This window comes from Terrapene carolina, unplaced genomic scaffold, assembly GCF_002925995.2.
Source record: "Terrapene carolina triunguis isolate 2854851 unplaced genomic scaffold, T_m_triunguis-2.0 Scaffold58, whole genome shotgun sequence".
Lineage (NCBI taxonomy): Eukaryota > Metazoa > Chordata > Testudines > Emydidae > Terrapene > Terrapene triunguis.
Window position 1 is genome coordinate 80,412,163 of NW_020664409.1, and position 18,499 is coordinate 80,430,661.

General features: G+C 43.7%; 1 protein-coding gene across 35 annotated transcripts in view; it reads left to right on the plus strand.

The window, feature by feature from the left end:
- Window positions 1-18,499, plus strand: part of RIMS2 (regulating synaptic membrane exocytosis 2) — a 791,243-nt gene that overhangs the window by 375,440 nt on the left and 397,304 nt on the right. For all 35 annotated transcript variants that reach the window (XM_026663674.1, XM_026663617.1, XM_026663622.1 and 32 more), the window contains one exon: window positions 5,434-6,359. In XM_026663674.1, the coding sequence (XP_026519459.1) occupies window positions 5,434-6,359 (926 nt within the window). The remainder of the gene's footprint in view (window positions 1-5,433; window positions 6,360-18,499) is intronic.

The window sequence follows — 18,499 nt, forward strand, 5'->3', positions numbered from 1 at the left end:
AGGCTGAAGAGGACACAGGGACTGTGTTAGGGTTGCCAACCCTCCAGGACTGTCCTGGAATCTCCAGGAATTAAAGATTAATCTTTAATTTAAAATTGTCATGTGATGAAACTTCCAGGAATACATCCAACCAAAACTGGCAACCCTAGCGGGGAGCAGCGGGTAGTGGGACATTGTGAAAGGCAGATGAGGATTTTGAGGAGGAGCAGGGCACTGGGGGGAGCAGGAGGAAGATTTAGGGGTTGCAGGGGAATGGGGTGCAGAGGAATGTGGGGGCAGGAGGGCAGCTGAGAGGGTGCAATGATGGGGGTGGGAGATGGAGGGCACAGAATGGCAGTTCCCTCAGCCTGATGGTAGTGGTGGGTAAGGAGAGTCCCTCTGAGCAGCCAGCGGAAGGCAGTGTTGCCAGTTCTCACAAACTGATTGTGAGTCATGGGATTTTATTGCCTGTAGGAGAAACTTTTGCAATCCCACAGTTTCCAGGGCTGAGCACAAGGCCAGAAATCTGTATGAGCCTCGTGACTAAGGACACAGACCTGCTCTGCCACTGAGCCCTGCCTTCATGTATGGCCTTATAACACAGAGAGGCAGTAGAAGGCATGAGAAGGGGTGACCAGAGAAGTGGTATTCCTTGGTCCCAGCTAGAGAAGTCCTTGGACAGCAGGAAGCAGAGAACATTGCTGCTGGGTCAAAACAGTAATAGGGAAACTGTCATCCATTTCCTGTCTCAGGGATGAGGATAAGGTAAATGACATCACCATTTGGGCAGCCAAGGAGAGGTGTACATTTTTGTGTGCATTAAAGGCTGACTTTTCAACCTAAAATTATCACACATGTTGGTAGAGGAATAGAGGGGAGTTAAAAAGTAAAAAAGACCAACTAAAACCACAATTTTAAAAAAATCTTACAGTTTTTGAGGAGCTGATGTAATTTTTGATCTCTTGAGGTTGGCAATGCTGATGTTAAAATAGTACTGAGCAAGTACAGTTTTCATATCACTTCAAAGTAACTCATTTGTGTATGGAAAATATATTTTGAAAACATTTCAGTAAATGGTTTTTTGTACATATTGCATATTCGTCAGTGTTCATTATTATAAATGTCCTCCCCTTGTTGCACGCTCATTTATGACAGTGTTAAAATGGCTTTTTCTCTTTACCAAAACAATGGCACCTGCGATTAAAAAGTGAACCTAGTTTTTCTAATGCTGGGAACAGAAATAATCTTTCCCAAGAAATTCCTTTTAATTCTTTATAGATACTAAGGATAATTTGTCAGATCTATAACACTGAAATATTTATATCTTTGAAAATCCAGAAAAATTAATCTTTTTCACAACAATAAACATACACAGAAAACCCCTAACAGGGTAAATCCATCATCTTTCTAATTCTGTTACATTATGTATGATGCAAAATTTTTAAATTGATTATTAAAAATTTTTTCTCAGGAATTTGGTTTGTAGGAAATGAAGAGCAAACTTTTTGGTAAATCATAACTAGACTATGCAACTAGGCAACTAATTATTGTATCTGTAAATAGATGACTATGGTCCAGGCTAAACCAAGTATTTCTTTTTATGTTTAGCTATGCAATACCATCTCACCTGTGTGAAAACTGTAAGCCTGTGTAGATAAATGTAGTGCCCACACTGTTATTTTTACATGGGGTACAAGCATAACTTTTTCAACACTTCCTGTAGTGTATGTAGTACAAGATAAGATGATAACCAATTAATTGAGCTGTATGATAGTGGTCTGAACACAGAACTAGGAGCTAGGGAGTGCTGAGAACAATTTCTGAATGTGATCTAGATACCCTTTATACTGCAGCATTGGTGAATTGCATGGGATTTTTGAGTGTAGTCACTTTTTTAAATTTAATGGAAACTTACCTCCAAACAAAACAAAGAGTTTTGTTTCTTCACAAAACTCTTGAACTGATTTAAAAACAAAATACAACTGTGGATTTTCCTTTCAGCAAAAAGTCCAAGTGAATGAGAGTCTCATCAGGCTTAGGCTCCACCCACTGAAATCATTGCCATCAAAGAAGGCCGGGGGGAGGGGGGGGGATTATTCCTTCTCTACTTTGCTTTAAGTACTTATCCTCCAACTTTTCCAGCATGGTGTGGGGAAGGGAATCAAGTAAATTGACTGTTTGAGCAGAAGGAGGTCAGATTACAGCTGAGCTATTTGAATTTCTATGGTACTAGTGATGTCACTACCACACTGTAAACAAGATTTCCCCCGATTTGAAGATAAGGATGAGACACACAGCTAAATGTCATAGATCTGGGGGGTCGGGGGGGGGGAAAGGAAAGCTTTAAAAAACATGTTAGTGTGAATTAATAGCAAACATATGTAAAGGTTGTTAGGATTTTTTTCTTTACAGTTCATCTTTAATCTGTTTCAGCTTTCACATCTGAAAAATTGGGATAATATTTATGTAATGTGCCTCACATATATGTTTAAATTTAATATTTATGAAGTACTTGGAAGTTGAAAAATACTATATATATTTTTATTAATTAAAAGGAGCAGAAATCAAGCTGCCTGTTCTCACTTTACAATCAAATGGTGACCTTTTCAAAAAATGTGTTAATTTTCAGAAAAATTACCACAAAGATTGCCTTTTTGACCTGATAGTTGGATGTTGCACATCAGAATTATTGACACATTCTCAAGGCCATATTAGCTTTGAATGTGCCAGTGTACTTCTGTAAACACAGCAGTATGATTTCCCTTAGTTCATCTAGTTGGGGGAGCAAAATGAAGGGTTTTTATAAGACACCTTAAAAGTAGTTAATGGCAAAGAATGGATTAGATGGAAGCTCATAATGATCAGTGGGAATTAGCTTGTAATCTAAAAATAACAACAGATATATAAGGTGGTGTTGTAGCTGTATTGGTCCCAGGATATTAGAGAGATAAGGTGAGATTCCACCCTGAGAGAGGTGAAGTCGCAGGGCTAGGCACCTGTGTGGGTTCACTGTGAGACCAGGAAGGGGTCAAAGTTTATGAATGGTAGGAGGGAAAACAGCTAAGTAAAGACAATGGACTTCAAGAACGCAGGCTTTAGCAAATTCAAAGACTTGGTAGGAAAGATCCTCTGGGAAGCAAGTCTAAGGGAAAAAAAGAGTTCAGGAGAGTTGACAATTTTTTTAGAGCGACATTATTAAGGGCACGAGAGCAAACTATGCCTATGAATAGGAAAGATAGGAAGTATGGTAAGAGGCCACCCTGGCTTAACCAAGAGATCCTCAATGACCTGAAACTCAGAAAAAAATCATACAAGAAATGGAAACTAGTTCAAATTACAAAGGACGAATATAAAAAAATAACACCATGCATGTAGGGATAAAATTTAAAAGGCCAAAGCACAAAATGAGATTAAACTAGTTAGGGATATAAAGGATAACAAGACAGCATTTTACAAATACATCGGAAGCAAGAGGAAGACCAGGGACAGGGTAGGCCCATTACTAAATGAGGACGGAAAGACAGTAACAGAAAACACCGTGATGACCGAAGTTTTAAATGCCTTTTTTGTTTCATTTTCACCTAAAAAATTAGCATTGATCGGATGACTAACATAGAGAACATCAGTGTAAACGGGGTAGGATCTGAAGCTAAAATAGGGAAGGAACAAGTTAAGAATTTCTAAGACAAGTTAAATGTCTTCAAGTTGGCAGGGCTTGATGAAATACATCCCAGAATACTTAAGGAACTTGCTGAAGAGATCCCTAAGCATTAGCAGGTATCTTTGAGAACTCATGGAGGATGGGAGACATAACTGAGGACTGGAAAAGGGCAAATATAGTACCTATCTTTAAAAGGTGGAATAAGGACAACCAAGGGAATTATGGACCAGTCAGCTTAATTTCAGTACCCGGAAAGATAATGGAGCAAATAATCAAACAATCAGTTTGTAAGAACCTAGAAGAAAATAAGGTAATAAGTAAGAGTCAACATGGATTTGTCAAGAACAAATCATGTCAAGCCAACCTAATATCCTTCTTTGACAGTGTAACAAGCCTTGTGGATAGGGGAGAAGTGGTAGATATGGTATATCTTGACTTTAGTAAGGCTTTTGATACTGCCTCTCATAACCTTCTCATAAACTAGATAAATATAGCCTAGATGAACCTACTATAAAGTGGGTGCACAACTGGCTGGAAAACAACACTCAGAGAGTAGTTATCAATTGATCACAATCAAGCTGGAAGCGCATATTGAGTGGGTCCCACAGGGATCAGTTCTGGGTCTGATTCTATTCAATATCTTCATAAATGATTTGGATAATGGCCTAGAGAGTATACTTGTAAAGTTTTCAGACTATATCAAGCTAGGAGGGATTGCAAGCGCTTTGAAAGACAGAATTAAAATTCAAAATGATCCTGACATACTGGAGAAATGGTCTGAAATAAATAGGATGAAGTTCAATAAGGAAAAATAAAAAATACTGTAGTAGGAAAGGAATAATTATGAAACAGGAAATAACTGTGTAGGAAGGACTATTGCAGAAAAGGATGTGGGGATTAGAGTGGATCACAAACTAAGTATGGGTCAACAACATAATACTCTTGCAAAAAAAGCAAACATAATTCTGGGATGTATTAGCAGGAGTGGCATAAGTAATTCTTCCATGCTACTCAGCATTAATAAGGCCTCAGCTGGAGTATTGTGTCCAGTTATGGGTACCTCTCTTCAGTAAAGTTGTGGATAAATTGGAGAAACTCCAGAAGAGAGCAACAAAAATGATTAAAGATCTAGAAAACATGGCCTACAAGGAAAGATTGGAAAAAAATGAATTTCTTTAGACTGGAGAAGAGAAGACTGAGTGGGGACAAAACAGTCTTCAGGTACGTAAAAGGTTGCTATACAGAGGAGGGTGATAAATTGTTCTTCTTTACCCCTGAGGACAGAACAAGAAGTAATGAGCTTAAATTTCAGAAAGGGAGATTTAGGTAAACTATTAGAAGAAACTTCCTAACTGTAAGAGTAGTTGAACACTAGAACAAATTACTGAGGCAGGTGTGAAATCTCATTGGCTTGAAATTTACACCAGGAAATATAGAAGCTCGTAAGATGGTTGTCATGCTGTAGAAGTGGTGTAAGTACTTACATTCTATTTTTAAAATGTTTAATTATTATGACATTAACATTTTTCTTTGTAACGTTTTTGGCTTCAGTGAATTATGAACCATCAATAAATACACAACATGGCATACTCTCATTAAGTTTCTTCAAAAAAATAAAAATAAATAAACGAGGTTCAAGCATACTTGCAATCAGAAAAGAAGTCAGTGGAATGATTGTGTTTGAATCTGCAGACCACAGGACCTTCTTAATCCATTAAAAGTAACAGATATATTTATGCTATTGGAAGTATCCACAGAATTTTCTTACCTGTTGTTTGTCTTTGTTTACTTAGGAAAAGAAGCCCATCAGTATCAAGAGATCAGAACAGAAGATACGACCAAAGGGACGAGAGAGACGAATATTCACAGTATGCTACATCAGACAGTGCAATGCCAAGGTCACCATCAGATTATACAGATAGGCGATCACAGCGTGGGTCTCAGCTGTACGAAGAACCTGAACTTGGTGACTACAGAGATTCTAACAGAAGAAGTCGCAGACATTCCAAAGAGTATTCTGTAGAGGAAGATGAGGTGCAGAACAGAGAGGAATATGAGAGGCAGAGGCGAGAAGAGGAGTACCAGGCACGATACAGAAGTGATCCTAATTTGGCTCGTTATCCTGTCAAACCACAACCATATGAGGAACAAATGCGTATCCATGCTGAAGTATCCCGAGCACGCCATGAACGAAGACACAGTGATGTCTCGTTGGCAAACACTGAACTGGAGGAGTCCCGGATATCTATGCTGAGGATGGAACGACCATCAAGGCAAAGATCTATATCTGAGCGCAGAGCTGCCATGGAAAACCAACGTTCATATTCTGTGGAAAGAACTCGAGAGGCTCAGGGACCAAGTCCCAATCGTCAGAGGACAACAAATCATAGCCCTCCAACACCTAGGAGGAGTCCAATTCCTCTCGATAGGCCAGACATGAGGCGCACTGATTCATTAAGGAAACAGCACCATTTGGATCCCAGTTCTGCTGTACGGAAAACTAAACGTGAAAAAATGGAAACCATGTTAAGGAATGATTCACTCAGCTCAGATCAATCTGAGTCAGTCAGGCCTCCACCACCAAAGCCACACAAAACAAAAAAGGGAGGTAAAATGCGTCAGGTTTCATTGAGCAGCTCAGAAGAAGAATTGGCTTCTACTCCAGAATATACGAGCTGTGATGATGTAGAGATTGAAAGTGAAAGTGTTAGTGAAAAAGGTAAGACTTATTTTTTTTTACTATTTCAATATTCAATATGGGTCATTGTTTATTCCATTGTATTTTATCTTATTTAATATACTTGATTGAATCATGCGATCTATAGCTGTTCCCATGTGGTTTTCAGTTTCACATGGTGGGTTTTGTTTTTTTTTTGCTTTGTTTTTTATTTTGAAATATGTTTAATGACAAATTGCAGTAAGGGTAACATGGAGAAGAACATTAGAGTTAATAAATTCATTTGGATATGCTACTCATTTTTGACAGCGACAACCGTGCCTGTTGAAAACTTTCAATTAACTCTTTCAAGTATCTGGGTTGTGTTGTCACATAAGATTTTCTTGGTCAAATGATTGGATGAAATCACAAAGCTATCAAAAGGCTACATTTTTAATGAAGGTGGCTGAAACAGTAAAACATTTAGGACCAAATTCTTCCTTCAGTTACGCTTGTGAAAGCTGAGTGATATCAGTGTGGTTGCGTAGATGAAAGAAAGGGAAGAATATGACCCCTGTTTGTTAAATAAGTGAATCTATCTAGCTGAGAGGCGAGGAGGTGAAGGTTAGTGGTTGGTATGGCCTGTGCTTCAGAGAAGACATACACACAAATTTTATGTTCCTGTAGCAGAAATGCTTATCCTACCTGTGTATCAGGAAGTCAATTTGTCTGTTTGTTAGGCACATGCAAAAATGACTCTATTTATCTAATGTTACAAAAATAACATTTCTTCCCCATTACAGACTAGAATGGTTTGAATATGCTGATGTAAAAAGCAGATGAAAAATCAGAATAGCAAAACTGGACTGGGAGTCTCAGTAGTGCTTACGTTTGCCAACTTTCTGATTGCAGAAAACTGAACACCCCTGCCCCATCCCTTTCCCGAGGCTCCATCCCTGCCCTGCCCCTTCTCAAAGGACCTGCCCCATGCTCACTCCATCCCCCCTCCCTCCATCGCTCGCTCTCCCCCACCCTTGCTCACTCGCTCATTTTCACTGGGCTGGGGTAGGGGGTTGGGGTGCAGGAGAGGGTGAGGGCTCTGGCTGGGAGTGCAGGCTCCTGAATGGGGCTGGGGATGAAGGGTTAGGGGTTCAGAAGGGGGCTCCATGCTGGGGGATGGGGCCAATGGTTTTGGAGTGTGGGAGGGGGCTCCGGGCTGGGGCTGGGGGTTGGGGTGTGGGAGAGGTGAGGGCTCCAGATGGGGGTGTGGGCTCAGGGCTGGGGCTGAGGGGGATGGGGTACAAGAGGGGGATCTGGGCTGGGGCAGGGGGTTGAGGTACAGAGGGGTGAGGGCTCCAGCTGGGGGTGTGAGCTCAGGGCTGGAGATGAGGGGTTTGGAGTGCAGGAGGGGGCTCTGGGCTGGGGCCGAGGGGCTCAGAGTGTGGGAGGGGGCTCAGGGCTAGGGCAGGGGGTTGGGGTGTGGGAGAAGGTATGGGGTGTGGGCTCTGGGAGGGATTTTGGGTGTGGGAGGGGGCTCAGGCCTGGGACAGGGGGTTGGGGTGTGTGAGTGGGTGCGGGCCCCGGGCGGCGCTTATCTCAGGAAGAGGAGTGATTTGTGTTGTTCAGGAGCAACATTTATGGAAAATTAAGGAGCAGTTTTGATATTTTAAAGGATGCAGCCCTCCGTCAGAAGTATGATGACCATAATGTGGAGTCTTGAGAATAGAGTTTATGAAGGAGTTTATGAAGGAAGAAAAAGGGAACCTGCAGGGCTCTTGGAGGAAAGACCTCAAAATAGACAAGTATTTTTAATTAAATATTTAACTGGCTGTATGAAGAATTATATATACAGACCTACATTTTCAAAATTGTGTGAATATTTTTTCATGCACCCAACAGACACTTCATCCATACTGGATGCATGTGCAAAAGTTGTTAGGATACTAATGGTTGCAAAAATCTCTAGAGAGACAGTTAGATACATTGCACAAGATTTACACATGAGCATCAGATGTTCCACACGCACAAGTCACACAGGCACTTTTGAATACTTAGGCCAGAATTCCTGTTATTAAGTTGCATATCCAACTTTTGGATCATAGTGCTAATTATTGTCCAGCATAAAAAATTACCATTTTTCTTTCCACAGATTGTTATTTCTATCCCCACCAAAACTAACAGATGTTTTGTCTTTGGTAGAAAGAGGGTCTGATGATCCTCTCACTTACATTGGTGTAAACAGGAGGCACTCCACAGAAACCAATATAATACACAAATATAAAACTAGTGTAAGAGAAGAATCAAGCTAATATTTATATCACTTAACTTCATACATTTTCTGTGTTGGTATAAAGTATAATGGTTGTATTAACTTTGTAACTTACTTTTTAAGAATATTATTTCAAAGAGTCGTAATTTTATCTTCACCTAACTGCTCATAAATATTTTGGGTTCTTTAATAGTAGTGTACAAAATATTAACTGCTAGGAATAGGAAACCACAACATTCATTCCAGTTTGCCTTTTATAGAGTAGCAACACCTAGCCAGTTTTGTGAGTTGAGATCAGGAAGCTTATTGCTATTATTATTATTATCCAGAAGTTGAAAGCCCATGCTGTCGCACAGGTGTGGCAGTTGGGCCAAGTAATCCCCCATCTGTGCAGTCTCCTTCATACAACCAATGCAATTGTTGCCTGCAAATTAGTTGTAGAGTAAGCAGGGCCAGCTCCAGGCACCAGCTTGTCAAGCAGGTGCTTGGGGCGGCCGCTCCGGAGAGGGGCGGCAAATCCAGGTATTCGGCGGCAATTCGGCGGACGGTCCCTCACTCCGCTTCGGAGCGAAGGACCTCCTGCCGAATTGCCGCTGCAGATCGCGATCGCGATCACGTCTTTTTTTTTTTTTGGCTGCTTGGGGCAGCCAAAACCCTGGAGCCGGCCCTGAGAGTAAGGGTGGTGGTTGGTTGAGTTACCTTTGATGTCACAATAGTCTAGGACTCGGCATGATAGATGCATGCTTACTGAAGCTGTACACTGCACGGGTGTAATTTGTGAAGCCAAAAGGGCTGAGAACTTAAAAACTGGACAGTAACAGACCACAGAGCCCAGTCATGACTGAACTCGGTGTTATTTTGAACAAAAAGATCTCTAAACCATGCTTGCAGCTTCACTCTGACTCAATAGACATTCTAGGCTTCAGAGTTGACACACAGAGTGACAATCATACAATCTTATGATACAAATAGCATTACAGATATTGAGACCTAAATCTTATCTCAGTTATGACAGTAAAGATCTGAATAACTCAGCTGAACTTACCCAATGAAGTCAATGACATTTATACATGTAGCCCCTCTGACAGATGTTGATGGCGGCAACCAGGGCTAGGTTACAGCGGGAAACAGAGAGTTCCATCCCTCTAAGTCTAGCTCTGGGGCTTACACAAATTCTGGTTCCAAGAATCAAATTATTCAGATAGGTACAGTAGGGTTTACATTTAAATTCCTAGAGTGAACGCATGGCCCCCTTTAAATCAATAGCAACACTCCCATTGACTTCAATGGAGTCAAGATTTCATCCCTAATGTTTATGACTTAATCTAGCAGGGAGATGACCAAATCTAGTGTCTAGAATGAAAATATTAATGAAATGTGCACTTAGTGTATCTTGGGAAATATGATATAATACTAGATAATACTAGAATTCTCTGGAATCAAAAGGTCTTGGCTATCAAAGAAACTTAATTCCTACAAAAATGCCATGAGAAAAAAAATGTTTTATGAGTTGACCTTGAGTGAGTTAATTCACATACTGTATAGCACATACTACTTGAGTAATTATTTTCATGAACAGCAAGCATTCTTGTTGGACTTAAAGCCTTCACTCAGAATCCTATGTAAGCATCTGTCACAGAGAATTCTCCATAAAAACCTAGCTAAAACCCAAGCACGTGTATACATATCCCTTCTATTGCAATATTTTTAAAATAGCAAGTTTTCCAAATGTCTTGGCTGCTCAAACAAAATACGCTTGCTTTATGCTCTCTGAAGATCCCCCACACCAGGGGAATCCTCAACCATTCCATTAGGACGGATTTTACGTCCATTTATTCAAGGATCATCAGACCTTAAGGGAGAACATGTAAATGACTTGATTGAGGCCACAGAGGCAGGTGGTGTCAGAACTAGGATTTTAGAATGCAGTAGTACTTTCGTCTCAGAGTTGTATGGTTGGTCCACTGCACAAGGCCATCACTTGGGTTGCTGAGCTTTCCTGTCTTTTCACCCCAGGCACTATTTTGCAACTAAACAGAAGAACCTGCTCAGATGTCAGAATCTTGCTATGACAGAGCTTGCTGTAGCAGCCTCTTACATCTATGAATTGTTCCAGTGTCCTCTCAGAATTGAGTGATCTGTGGTTGAGAGTTTTTTCAGGCCCCAAAACCTGCCAGTGAATTCCATGAATAACTCGCAAACCTTAGGAAAAGTTGCACTGACAAACTTTCAGCTCTTTCAGTCATTTTACATTTTCAGGGCAGTCCTTGTATGGGAAGGGGCTAGAAACTGACTTTTTTATTTTTTTTGAGAAAATTAGCATTGCCATTTTAGGCCCAAAAGCAGTTATGACCTGCAGCCATAGGCCTGAAAGGCTGGCTCTGTGTGCATGTAACGGCTGCAGGATGAGTACTTAAAGGAGTATTGAATGTCTTTGGTTTTCAGTATTGGGTTTAATCTCAGTCAATGGAGGGAAAGGAATATACAAATACAAAACATATTTTATGGAGCTTAATCTATGTTAATATTCTGGCAATGAAGTAAGTATAGTGTCTATGTATACTACTAGAGTATGTGTTAGATTTATCAATGTGCTTCACTTTCTAACTAGATGTCAAATTATATAAATAATGGTAAATTGTATGACTTAAACCAGGCATTGCATTTGTGTGTCCGCCCCCCCCCCCCCCCCCCCCGAGCTTTTAAACTTAAAGCTGATCAAACTTCATGGTATAAATTAAGGTGAGGACATCAGCCTTTCCTTTAGAATTCCATTCTACTTGCTTTTTCATAAAAGTAATTACAAAAATGGTAAAATAAGAAAATTTAAAATCTTTCATGAACCAAGGTCTCTGCTGCGTTGTCTGGTATCTGTCTCTATAGTTACTATGATGGTCAAGGCTCCCCTGCTGGGTCTGGGCCACTCTCCCAACCTGGCTGCGGCCCGTGCCTCAGCCTGCTCTCTAGATCAGTCCCCAGCTCCAGGTCTGGGGTGCCTTTGGGCTTGCTTCTCCCAGAAGATGCAGCACCACATATGCACTGTCTCTCTAAGCCTGCTCCGGCACAGCTGTTTGGTCCAGAGCAGGTAGGCTGAAACCAATCCTGGACCAGGGCTGAGGGTTTGGGGTATAGGAGGGGGCTCCGGGCTGGTACTGAGGAGTTCAGAGTGTGGAAGGGGGCTCAGGGCTGGGGCGAGAGGTTGGAGTGCGGGATGGGGGTGTGGGCTCCAGGAGGGAGTTTGGGTGCAGGAGAGAGTTCTGTCCTGGGGCAAGGGGTAGGAGTGGGGATGGGGTTGGGGTGTGGGGTCTGGGAGGGAGTTAGGGTGTGGTAGGCAGTTCCAAACTGGGGCAGGGGGTCATAACTGTAACCTAATTGTATAGAGGAAGGTGAGAAGTTAGAGAATATGTGCAGGAAAAAGGTGGTAGTATTCTCCACCAGTGCTCCACTGCCTCTAGTCCCTATCTATCCAATACTGCCAGGTGGGATATGGCTAATTCAACTAGAGTAGGGTAGATTTGTGGGGAACACAAAGTTGCTGAATACAGTAACTTCCCTGTCAGGGCATTAGAGCTTTCAGTGCAATTTGCCTTTTAAGTTACTGTCAGCACAAAAAGCTGCAACTTCCACACTGCGGCTTTAACAAATCATAGAGTGAATATGGGAACTGGTCAGGTGCTGCCATTAATTGGGAGGACAGGTCAGGAGCAGTGGGATCCAACTGAGGACAGGGTCGGAGATTCATGAAGCCTTCACTCTCATTTTCTGCACATCTCAGGTCCGTGAAATTGCTAGGTCATGCCTGCCTTTTCAACACTGCTGTCAGTCCTGAGGGGATGATGTAGCAGACTGTCTGCTGTCAAAAGGCCATATCTGGAGGGCAGACTTCCCTTCTGTGCAGTTCTAAATGGGAACTTTAAATAGGAAATATATATGCCATTTCAGATAAAAAAGATTTAGAATATGTACAGCAGCAATATGTATTTGGAACCTAAATATTACACACATTTATATTTTCCCTAAATTACAGGAGCAAAAGCTATTAGCTAGTTAGATAAAAACAATTCCTCAGATGTCAGTGTTCTTATCAAATCATATGTGAGTTGTAAAAAAAAAAAAATCCTAAACCATTCAACTATTTTTTTAATTGCATGGTTTTACAACAAGGTGAATGCAGGATAGCTGTAGCCATGTTAGTCCCAGGATATTAGAGAGACAAGGTGGATGTCAGAGGGTTATAGATAGTAAGACCTCAGGGGATGATATTTTGTTCCTTGAATTTGTTCAGAAAGTAGATGTTGCTTTTAAGTTTTGCTTCCTTTTTTCACAACATGAAGAAATGAAGAACTCTGTGTGGCTAGAAAGCTTGTCTCTCTCACCAACAGAAGTTGGTCCAATAAAAGATATTACCTCATCCACTTTCTCTCTCTCTAACAAGGTGAATGTTTAGGTGTGCTTTACGTTGGTTTTAAAAAGCAAGAAACCCAAAGAAAGCTCTCAAGATTACACCAATTTTTAGAGCCTAGTTACAAGCCCCTGAGAGATAATGTTCATAAAATTAAAAGTTGTTACAGTATTAACTGTGGCAAAGTGAACAATGAGACTCTCACTACTTCCCCAGTGTTCAGTCCTAGAAAGAATATACCAGTAGTACTATTTAATTGTAACATTTGTAAAAAAAAAATAATATAGGCCCTAATAGTAGCTTTTGGGACAAATGGACCATTCTGCTTGCATTCAGTGGAATGGGAACTGCCACTATTGCTACAGATATGATTCCCATAATCGTCCAAAGTGAGGAGCTCAGCATCTGTGCCTGGAAGGAGTTAGAGCTGGGCCAAGATATGGACAGTCTCTGCGACAGTCTCCATTCCAACCTCGCTCGAAGTGATTCCCAGGCTAAGTTATGTTGACTATCTATGTCAGCATTAACTTAAGTGGATTCCATCTTGCAATGTTAAAACCCTCAGGGGGTGGGGAGACACGTTCTTAAGGCAGTGACCACTCTCAGAAATTGGGCCATGCTGTTAAAGAGGCTTGAGGGGCTGGGAGTTATTGCAGTGGTACAGGGCTTCTGTGTATTTGGTGCTAGCCTCTGTTAGATCCCCCGAGATTCACAGGGATCTAGGAAGATCTGTGGGTTCTATATGTCAAATACTTTGCCATTTGTTCAAGGAGGCATAGGGTGGCCAACTTTCTAATTGCACAAAACCGAACACCCTAGTCCCACCCCCCACTCACTACATTCCCCCTCCCTTGGTGGCTCACTCTCCCCCACCCTCATTCACATTCACTGGGCTGGGGCAGGGGATTGGGGTGTGGAGGGGGTGAGAGCTCTGGCTGGGAGTGTGGGCTGTGGGGTGGGGCTGGGGATGAGGGGTTTGAGTTGCAGGAGAGCGCTCCAGGCTGGGGGGTGAGGCCAATGGATTTGGAATGTGGGAGGGGGCTGCGGGTTGAGGCAGGGGATTGGGGTGTGGGAGGGGGTACAGGCTCTGGGATGGGTCTGGGGATGTGGGGTTTGGGGTATGGGGAGGGGCTCAGGGCTGGGGCAGGGGATTGGGGCATGGGCTTACCTTGCGTGGCTCCCAGTCAGCAGTGCAGCAGGCCTAAGGCAGGCTCCCTGCCAGTCCTGGCACCACGCTGCACCCCGGAAGTGGCCAGCAGGTCCAGCTCCTAGGCGGGCAGCCAGGAGGCTCTGCGCGGTGCTCTCGCCTGCAGGCACTGTCCCCTTCCCCCCCAGCTCCCTTTGGCTGCAGTTCCTGGCCAATGGGAGTGCGGAGCCAGTGCTCGGGGAGGGAGCTGCGCGCGGAGCCCTGTGGCTTCCCACCATCTAGGAGCCGGACCTGCTGGAAGCTTCCGGGGTGCAGCGCGGTGCCAGGACAGGTAGGGACTAGCCTGTCTTGGACCTGCAGCACTGTCAACCGCATAGGCGCCGACTTCCACTGTTCCTGGTTGGTGCTTGACCCCACCCCCACCCCTGCCCCAACCCCGCCCCTGCATCGCCCTTGCCCCGCCCACATTCCACCCCTTCCCCAAAGTTCCAATCCCCGCCCCTTCCCACCCCCATTCCACCCCCTTCCCCCAAGTCCCCGCCCCTGCCCTGCCTCTTCTCCACCTCCTCACCTGAGCGCGCTGCATCCCCGCTCCCTCCCTTCCCTCCTGGAAAGTCCTAAGTGCCGCCAAACAGCTGTTTAGTGGAGGGAAGAGCTGGGAGGTAGGCGGAGGAGCGGGAATGAGGCACGCTCAAGGGGAGGGAGGAGGTGGGGTGGGGGGTGAGGGGAGCTTGGCTGACAGTGGGTGTAGAGCACCCACTAATTTTCCCCCATGGGTGCTCCAGCCCCGGAGCACCCACGGAGTCGGGGCCTATGGCCAATCGGACTTTTAACGGCCCGATCGGCAGTGCTGACTGGAGCCGCCAGGGTCCCTTATCACTACATAACCCCCTCTAGTGAAATAATGTAATGGGAACTCCATATATGAGAACTCACTCAGTTTCCTATCCCATACACATAGTGATCCCACAGAAGAGCAAGGTGGTCGTTAAGGAAGTGAGTATTCATCTGCTTCTTGCACTCTGTAATATGAATAGTTATCTTGTTAAAATGAGCAAGATAACACATTATTTTAATAAAATCATTTTATTAATTTTGATGTGCATAATAATTGTAAAAGAACACACAAACAGCCACATAATAGCAAAGCATGTACAAATCATCGTTAGTTATGTTTTGATGCATGAAAGCAAATAAAGGGTGTATTGTAGTTCCAAATATTCTATTTTGAATTAAAAAAATTCAGATAGTGAAATCTAACGAACATTTAAATGCTATAGTAACATTGCATATAAGCTCTAGTGTGGTAGTGTGTGAGGTGTTTTACAGCTGCCAGATGATGGGGATATAGAGAGTTGGGGTGGCAGTGGGGGTAAGGGTCCTTCTATCCCTGTGGTAGTGGATCAGGGAAGACAGGTGGAAAGGAAGGGTGCCATTGGCAGAAGCCAGAATCAAGATTTTTAATCTCAATACCACCCATTTCACCTGCAGTCAGCTCCCGTAAAGTCAGGGAATTGGTTAACCAACAACCCAGTCTTAGGGTCATGCTGTTTAATGTAAGATTGTTGGCCAATAAAGTATCCACTATCCATAGTATACCGTAATTCAGAACAAGGGACCAGACCTTTCATAGGCTGGTCTGATTGTTGGTGCATCTGTTGCCAGTTATGACTCTGCTGTTTGCATCCAGCTGAAATGCAGGAGGTGCCTAATCCAATTTTGGATGGGATACAGTGTGTTTGTCGTGTGTGTGTGTGTTCCAGGATGGGATTGAAATTTTGGCATACTAATCACTCTGCTCCACTAAATCCTAAGTGAGCTGATTGTGTTCATTACTATGGTGTCATTGAAGGGACAGAGCTAGGGTTGCCAACTTTCTAATTGCAGAACACTGAACACCTTGCCCCACCTCTGCCCTGCCCCTTCCCCAAGGCCCCACCCCATCCCTTTTCCGAAGCCCCGCTCCCACTCACTGTGTCCCTGTCCCTCTGTCACTCACTCTTCCCTACCCTCGCTGACTTGCTCATTTTCACTGGGCTGGGGCAGGTGGTTGGGGTGCGGGAGGGTGTGAGGGCTCTGGCTGGGGTTATGGGCTCTGGCGTGAGGCCGGGGATGAGGGGTTTGAAGTGCAGGAGGAGGCTCTGGGCTGGGGCAGGAGGTTGGGGTGTTAGAGGGGATACAGGTTCTGGGTTGGGGGTGCGAGCTCTGAGGTGGGGCCAGAAATGAGGGGTTTAGGGTGTGGGAGGGGGCTCAGAGCTGGGGGAAGGGGTGAGGGCTCTGGCTGGGGTGGGGCTAGGGATGTGGGGTTTGGGTGTAGGAGGGGGCTCCGGGCTGGGGCCGAAGAGTTTGGAATGTGGGAGGGGTCTCAGGGCTGGGACAGGGGATTGGGGTGCTGGAGGTTGTTCGGGGTGCGGTTCCTGGCCAATGGGAGCTGTGGAGCCAGCGCTGCAGATGTGGTCTGCAGGTGGGGGTAGCACACTGAGCTCCCATGGCTGCCCCTCCACCTAGGAGCTGGAAGGACATGCTGGCTGCTTCCCAGGAGCCACGCAGAGCTGGGCACGGAGCCTGCCTGTCCCACTGCTGAGAACCGGATTTTTAGTAGCATGGTCAGCTGTGCTGACCGGAACTGCCAGGGTCCCTTTTCGACCAGGGGTTCTGTTCGAAAACTGTACACCTGGCAACCCTAGATTGAGGCTGATAGTGCTTAATGACTTCAACAGCCACATGGATGAGGAATCCTTAGAATTGGCTAAGGATTTCATGGCCACCATCATGATGACCATGAGCTATCTTACTTCAGTACTGGCTCAACTCAGGTAGCTGGCTATGCTTTGGATCTAGTGTTTGGGATGTGATAGGACTGGAAGTGAGACAATTAAAAACGAGGACTTTGACATGGACTGACTATTATCTCTTGCATCTTTAGGTTGGGGTACACTTCTTAGGTTGGGGTGAGGTACCTGTTGCAATGGTCCATGTCTTTTTTTGTTTGAAATTGTTACCTCAGGGCATAATGGAGGCTGCATCTATTTGCATAGGTTGCTGTGGGGGTGTCACAGAGGTGAGGTTTGTGTTTTATAGTTTGTAGGGGGTTGACTGCTGTTTAATTTAATTTTTGTTTTTAAACTGTATGGAGGTCTCATAGTGCTCTGGATACGTGCCCTTTTTATTATTGTAGAAATCCAAATAAAAAAAATGCAGACAAGTATACTTCTATGAGTCTATGAGTCTAAGTCTCTATATTGTTACATCTTACTATTTTGAAAACATTTTAATTATTAAAAGAAAATTGGTTGAAGTCTACAGAACACAGGTGGTTGTGTGTATGTTTTGGGGGGGTGCATGCACATGGGGAAAAACCCAGGACTCAGTTCTTTTCCTAGCTTTGCCAGTGAATTGCACTGTGACCTTGGACAAGTCACTTAACCTACTAGTGCCTCACTGTGCCCATTTCCAAAATTTGACTAACAGTGCTTACCTCACTAAAGGTTATGAGGTGAATTGCATTACATTGGTGTCAATGGGGTTCTGTGGATATGCAAAGGTGCACAAATGCACAGAACTGACTGCAGAATTAGGGCCAGGGCCAGCTCCAGGTACCAGTGAAGGAAGCAGGTGCTTGGGGCGGCCAACGGAAAGGGGCAGCACATCCGCGTCTTCGGCAGCAATTCGGCGGCGGGTCCCTCAGTCCCTCTTGGAGCGAAGGACCTGCCGCCGACTTGCCGCCGAAGAGTGAAGCAGCGCAGTAGAGCTGCTGCCGAAGTGCCACCCATCGCAGCTTTATCTTTTTTTTTTTCCCCCACTTCGCCGCTTGGGACGGCAAAAAAGCTGGAGCTGGCCCTGATTAGGGCCTAATTTTCTATTGCAGTTATCTACATTTGCAAAATTAAAACAAATCAACTTGTGAAGTGCAGGCAATATTTAGTTTTCAGTAGACTAATATCCACTTGGAAACAATTTATTTTTGTAATTTTAAAACTGATAGTTTTGCTCATTGCTTGAGGAGAAAAAAGATTACTTTATATTGCTGAGTGCTACTACAAGAGCAGGGAATGTTTTCCTTGTTTGAACAGTGGGAAGCAAAAATGGAATATTATTTCTCGGTGGCAATATACTTGCCAGTGATCTCACTTCAAAATTTTAAGTGACAATGGGCCTGATTTTGATAGCACTTATGCCAGATAAATCTTATGCTGTGTAGCACCAGCTTCAAAGGAGTTATTCTTTATTTACACTGATTTAAATTAGATTTAGAATCAGGCCTACTGTTTCAGTTCTTTGCGACAAGGTTAACATCCATGTAACAGCTATGAATTGCAACAGAAGGGAAAATTGCAAGACAGTGTCTTGAGCACCTGTAGTTTTGAAAATTTTATAGCGTCCCA